Here is a 7,027-nt window from a genome sequence, read left to right as displayed (position 1 = left end):
ATGTAAAAGGAATGTAGTTTTATTTTTCAGGTACTAGACTAAGGATTTGAGGCAGTCCTTTAAAATTTTTTTCCTTGTTAGTAGTTAAATTAATTTGTAAATAATGTTATGTTTTGTTGTATACTGAATCTGAAATATTGTCTTCGGTTGAGGGGTCTCACCATTTCTTGCTGAAGACTTTCTTTTCCTGCACAGTTCTTTATAAGTGATCTGCTTCAGTACAAAATTCCTCTTGATAGAAAACCAAGTACTTAACCACATTAATGCCAGTGTTAAGTGGCACAGGGGAAGAATAATAATTGTTTGGAGGAACCTGCAAATATTTCTTCCCCATAAACAGTTCTTTATGAAGTTGTTGTTCATATTTGTAAACTTAAGTTAGTGGTGATACTAATGCCAGATTTTTGTTGTCATTATGTAGTAGTAGTAACCTAGTGTTTCACTTTTTTCAGTCTTTCAGAAATAAGATCGCCATGGCCACAGAAATTGGCTCCCCGCCCCGATTTTTCCATATGCCGAGGTTCCAGCACCAGGCGCCTCGGCAGTTGTTCTACAAAAGACCTGATTTTGCACAGCAGCAAGCAATGCAACAGCTTACTTTTGATGGAAAACGGATGAGAAAAGCTGTGAACAGAAAGACCATAGACTACAATCCCTCTGTAATTAAATATTTGGAGGTTAGTTAATTTTCAGGGTTTCTTTTTCCTTCCTTAAATTTGTGATCGTGCTTTTCAGTGTCTATAGAGAAGCCTGGAATACAGGGAGATCTACTGCTGCACTTTCAAACTGAATGTCAAATGCTTTTAAATTTGGTATAGTATAAATACAAAGGGGTTTGATCCTTGGTAATAAAACTACATGCATACATAGCTGATTTTGTAGTTTGTGTAAACACTGATTTTTATTCTGTCTTGGAATTCCAACTTGGAGTTCGATTGAGTGTTTTGTGTGATCTGACTTTTCAATGAACATAAAATCTTATAAATAATGCAATTGTTCTTATTTTTATTTTGAAATAGAAATTTCTCAAAATGGGAAATAAACCATTACCCCTTCTGCTCCAAAACCAGGGCACTATAAAAATGTTTTATCATTGTTTTACTATATAGCACTGCAATTTGCACTGTGGTCCCTGAAAGTCCCTTTCTGATACATGTTAATAGATACAGAAAAGCTTAAATGAACTTTTGTTGAAGAAATGTTTCTGTAAAAATGCTTATTTAGCTTTCCTGATAGGGTGTTATTAATTTCTTAAATACAACTGTATGATCAAGATTTACTGTACAGGTACTGGGTATTAGCTCAGAAGAAATAGAATCAAATCTGTAAATACAGGAATTGTTGGTATCTCAACAGCAACATTGCAATACCATGATGAAATTAATTTGATTTGCCTTGGCCAGTGCATGATTATAGCTAGTAGGGGTCAACAGTTGGAAGGTATTCTGAATAATAAATTTAAATGATCTTCTAAGATCTCTTTAAACACTGAACATTTAAAATATATTCTTATATTATAGGAATGCTTAAAAAAAGATTCTATTAGTAGTGGACTGGTTCTAAGAAAGTAATTTTAGTAGCTTGGGACCTTTTTTACTGTCAGAAACATACACCCTCAAACTTCTGTTTTATTAAAACAAAACAAAAAACCCAGATCTTTGTGTTTTGGATGCTTACACAAAATAAGGATATACCAGAAATCCATTTTGGTCCTAGCTTCAATACTGCTGATTTAAGTTGGCGTGATTCTATAAAATTGAGAAGTGGTTTATCTGTAATTTGCTCTTGTCTTAAGAAATTCTAGCAAGCTGTAGTAGTGTATTCTGGAGATGTTTTACCCAGAATTTTAGCTTATGTTTCTGATATGTACACAGCTTCAAACCAGTAAAGTCTACTTCACAAAGCTGAAATAATTTGTCTTAATTCATGTCAAGTGTTTTTGAAATGGTTGTGTTTGACAGCTCACAAAGTTTAACTAATTGAAGGCATTTTTATATCTTCTAAGTTTTATCCATTTGAATGCATTGTTATCTTTATGCTTCAGCTGCAGAAGCTTCCTTTTTAGCTCATGTCACTATGTGGGATTTCCAGTAGAGTTCATTGGCACAGCTCCTAATAGTGTAAATGCTTATCCTGAACATTGAAATGATTGAATGTGCTTCTTGTAGAGTACCTCTTAGCCTGGGCAGCAAAGTACCAATCATCTTTGTTACAGTGATGTGACTTATTACATAGGACTGCTCTTTTCATATTGTTAGGACGCAATTTTAAATGAGCTGCTTTAGCCTGATGAAATTAAGACTTTAAACATTCTTGAATCTTTTGCTTATGCTGTACAAATTCTGCATGTTTCCTGAGACCAAAGTCTTTTAACTGAGTTTGTTCTAAAATCCTTGGAGTGCTTTGAAATTTCCCTAACAGGCTGTCAATGTGTTCCTTATTTTCTGATGTTTAACAATGAAGTATAGTGGTGGTATGAACCAGGAATGAATAAAGAGTTGTTTTCTTATTTTCAGAATAGAGTATGGCAGAGAGACCAGCGAGATATGCGAGCAATCCAGCCCGATGCAGGATATTATAATGACGTAAGTAAAATCTTTCTATTCCCTGATGTTCTGTGGATAAAATTTGTCTAGAAAATCGGAAGGATTCTTCTGCCTGTCAGCTGAGGCTATCTTTTTGTCCACAAGAGTCCTTAAAGATATGAAGGGTATCTTCACTCTATACATTATCTTGTTTGTTGGAATCCATGTCCACCAAGAGAACCTGTAGTTGGTTAGGCTTTTAATTTTTGGACATAAGAACTCTGACATAATGCACTGAGCTTGCAAAGCTGGTTTTGAAGACGCTGGTTCTGGATGTTTGTATTGGTAAATCATGCAGACTTTTTGAACACTTCCGCTGACTTATGGTAATATTCCTGCAAATTAAAAACTCTTTTCCAGAAATGGGTATTCAGAATGTATGCTTTTCTTGCAGTTTCTGCTTAGAAGTGTCATTACTAAATCTTCTGTTTTTTCTTTCATAGTTGGTCCCTCCTATAGGAATGCTGAACAACCCTATGAATGCTGTAACAACAAAATTTGTTCGGACATCTACTAATAAAGTAAAGTGCCCAGTGTTTGTTGTCAGGGTGAGTATAGTGTTCTATTTCCTTAGTTGTATTGTCTTAATTTAAATTAGAGTGATAGTCTTAACTGAAGAAAGAAACAAGATAACAGTTAAAGCGTTTTCTGATAAAGCTAGCATGTGGAATGTGTGGACTACTGCTATGTCTAGTCTTTCTGTGAAGGGTTTTAGAAAATTAAATTATAAGGTCTGAGTACAAAATTATTGCTTTTTTTTTCCTGGACTAATGTCTTGACTCACAGGAAAAAAAGCAATTTGGTCTCTGTGCTTTTTGACTCTTACAGCATCTTTTAACAATTTTTCACGATGTCAGCAGTATTATTTAATATGGATATTGTGTGCTAGAAATGTATTGATGCCAATAAGATGTTTCTTCTCTGACTAGATTTTTTTTTCCTTGCTTTTACACTGGGCTTTGTTCTGCTGTTACAAAAGTCAAAAGCCCTCTGGCACAGTTCTGTGTTTTTGTCTATTTTGTATCCTCTCCAAAGTAATTTAGTAAATTCCAGTTCTGCAGATTCCCTGGAAGAAGCTTATGACTTATTTGGAGGATTGTGAAGAAATATTTGAATGTTATATTTGCATAGTTTAGTTGGATTTTTCTTTTGTAGTGGACTCCTGAGGGGAGACGCTTGGTCACTGGTGCATCTAGTGGAGAATTCACTTTATGGAATGGACTGACTTTCAATTTTGAAACAATATTGCAGGTAAATTAATCTGTCAAGATTTCTGTATATTTTCTTGAGGTCTCGGAGCATGTTTTGGGAACACCTCTTCACCCTGCTCATCATGGGTCTAACTGTGGTAATGGAACCCTTAAAGGTGTTTTATTTTTCTGTTCTGCTCTGACTGTGTCATTTAAAGCTTCTCATTCCATCTTCATATGCTTTACTAACTGTTCTCAAGAATATACTGAGTATTTGTAATAATAAACACTTTTGAAACAAAATGCAAATACTCTTTATTATGTAGAAGACCATTGTATGCAGAATAAGGGATTTTTTTTCCATGTTAACATCTTGAATCTAATTAGAGCATCATTGTTTTCATTTCTTTGTTGCAGCTGTTAAGTAGGAACTTTATTAACTTTTGTGTGGGTCAGATAGTATTTGAACATGTTTGCTAGAAGTTTTGTTTCTGAATTTACAGGCTCACGACAGCCCTGTAAGGGCTATGACTTGGTCACACAATGATATGTGGATGCTGACAGCAGACCACGGGGGATATGTGAAATACTGGCAGTCCAACATGAACAACGTCAAGATGTTCCAGGCACATAAGGAGGCGATTAGAGAGGCCAGGTTTATACACAATATACCATTTTCTGTAGTACCTATTGCCATGATTAGACTGTTCTCTAAGTGTATTCTGGGTGCAGAAATGCATGGGTTCTGTCAGATTCTGGGAAACTTCCTGCACCACATAAACACAATATTTTCTTTTGTTTCCACATTCTCACAGTTTTGCTGGCACCTTTCTGAATTAGTATTGTCCCAGTATCGGCCTCTGCAATATGTTAGAGATGTATTTGTCTGCCGCATTTTGCACTGGTATTCTTTTCATTTTTATATGGTGACGATGTGTATCAGTTATTCCTTTTTATACGCACTGTGTAAGACAACAATTTCATTCCAAATAAAGAATTCAGTCTTTAATAATCTTAACTGAATAAAATATAAAGCCTTCAGAAATAAAACACCTGCATAGTTCTCACAAAATAATAAAACACTAAATAAAGTGAAGAACTGCTTGGCTTGGTGAAGCCAAGACTTCCAGTAATACTAAATACCCACGCAGACTGCCACATACAGAAGTCTAATGTTTAATACTGAATGGGTTCTTCAAGCCTGAAACTGTAAGCAAGTCATTGAAAAGAAGACTGTAGGATATTCTCTTGGTTCAGTGTTGATGCCTCAGTTGTGCAAATGTCTATTTATATAAAAAAATGGAATCTAAAGTGATACTACCAGTAAGGTGTAAGATGTAAATGAAGGATGTTTCTAAAGCCAAACCTGCACATAATCTTTAGTAAGATATGGAAATGTTTTTAAAGTAAGCCTGAAGAGAAGCTGCAGATCCAAAGTGAAGCTAAAGCAGTGTTTCTTCGGGTTCAGGTGCTGGCCCTTGGTGATAAAGGTTCACTGCCACAAAACCACTTTCTTCTAAAGTCACCATTTTTCTTTGTTAGGGTGCAGCATTTTCAGCCAGAGTTTGGTTATGAGAAGTGCTTACATTGGATTCAGTTACTGTCTGACTATCATGACCATACACTGAATTTCTCTACTATTTTAAGCCCTTTCCTGATCATAAAGATCTAGGATTTCACGAGGGCTCCCTCATGGTATTTCACTGCACCAGAAAGGGAGTGCGTGCCTGTCAGTTGCTGGAGATGCTCTGGCCCTAATCACATGGCTAAATAACTCCTTGCTTTTCCAGTGACTTCCATCAAGTGATACTGACTGCTCAATCTGAATGCTGCTTCTGTGTCTGTAGGATTCTTTTCATGGTGTTGATGGGGTGTAATAAGAGGGATTTTTTCCAAATTACTTTAACAATAAGTGGTACACTTGTTTTGTATACAATTTTTTCAACAGTTAATCCAAGTAACATTTTCCTGTGATCAGCTTTCCCTTATTTTTGCTTCTCTGCTGCAAAGCACCTGTGGCTGAAGAGGAGTTTTTTCCTAAGATCTGTTCTCCTGTGCTTCTACACAGTATCACTTTCTTATGGTATTACCAAACATGAAAATCTAGGGTGACAGTTAACAAATCATATTGATGTTGCTTCTCATCCTGCAGAGAAGGCACTACCGTGTGCAGTCATAGGTAGGAATGTGCTAAGAATAAATTCCGGATTTTTTCCTCATTTGACAGGGGACTGCTATGCAATAGTAATCCTATGCTAAATTCATGTCTTGTGATGAAGTGTCATTTAGCAGGCACTGTATTCAGTCCCTATGTTCAAATGCATCCTTCAGTGTATAACACATTACAGTATAATTTTGCCCTGTCTGAGAAGCATAGATAATCTGTTAAATGCTGACTTCTTTCCCCTGCTGTGTGTCTTCATGTAACAGTTTCTCACCCACGGATAATAAATTTGCTACATGCTCTGACGACGGCACTGTTAGAATCTGGGACTTTCTACGTTGCCATGAGGAGAGAATTCTTCGAGGTATGTGCACCAAAAGTACTGATTGGGGTATTTCAAGAGGGGGAAAAACCTTTTTTAACTAGGTGTTCACAATACAGAAGTATCAGCTTGTCTACATTTTTGTATTACCTCCCTGTCTTAAATCCTCCAAACAAGTTTTTGTTTGGCTGCTGCTATAGGTGCCTTGTAATACTCAAATAGGCTGCAGTTCACAATGGCATTACTGTTTACTGTCCACTTAAGCTCAGAACAGTATAGGTGGAAGTAAGGACGTTTTTTCTACTGCTAATGTTGGTAGAAGCTGTTTCTGGATCAGGAATACATTTCTCTTTCTCCAAAGCTTAGTCTTTGTGACCACTTCTACTTCAGAACACACATCTTCATGCAGAGGATTCCATTCTTTTCATGGGAGTGCCTTCCATTGATTTCTTCAGAGGCAAGGTAGTTACTTTTTCTCAGTCCTTAAGAGGAGGAGAGCATCTAGGTAGAGGAAATGAGTAAATTTTGATCACATCATGCGTAGCACATGCAAATAACTCTAGCTTTGGTTCAGTAGTTTTCTGTCCAACATCTGCATATGCCAACTTCTGGTCCCTTTCCACTGGCCTTGTTGAGCTTTCTCCTTCGCTTGTTGCAGTCTTATTGAGCAATAACAATACCTTCTGACAACTATTCCTTTCTTGCACAAGATGTCAAAGATACATCATTTAATAGGAGACTCTATTATAAAGACTGCTGTGAGATT

General features: G+C 36.3%; 1 protein-coding gene across 9 annotated transcripts in view; it reads left to right on the top strand.

Annotated features, from left to right (window-relative positions):
* Window positions 1-457: 457 nt before the first annotated feature.
* The window catches only part of WDR33 (WD repeat domain 33), a 53,605-nt gene continuing 47,035 nt past the window's right edge, over window positions 458-7,027 (top strand). For all 9 annotated transcript variants that reach the window (XM_026855414.1, XM_026855415.1, XM_026855420.1 and 6 more), the window contains exons 1-6: window positions 458-677; window positions 2,517-2,585; window positions 3,029-3,133; window positions 3,741-3,836; window positions 4,279-4,430; window positions 6,206-6,303. In XM_026855414.1, the coding sequence (XP_026711215.1) occupies window positions 474-677; window positions 2,517-2,585; window positions 3,029-3,133; window positions 3,741-3,836; window positions 4,279-4,430; window positions 6,206-6,303 (724 nt within the window). In that variant the 5' untranslated portion in view covers window positions 458-473. The remainder of the gene's footprint in view (window positions 678-2,516; window positions 2,586-3,028; window positions 3,134-3,740; window positions 3,837-4,278; window positions 4,431-6,205; window positions 6,304-7,027) is intronic.

This window comes from Athene cunicularia (genome assembly GCF_003259725.1).
Source record: "Athene cunicularia isolate RWA chromosome 9 unlocalized genomic scaffold, athCun1 chr9_part2, whole genome shotgun sequence".
Lineage (NCBI taxonomy): Eukaryota > Metazoa > Chordata > Aves > Strigiformes > Strigidae > Athene > Athene cunicularia.
This window is presented reverse-complemented; position numbering and strand designations above follow the sequence as displayed.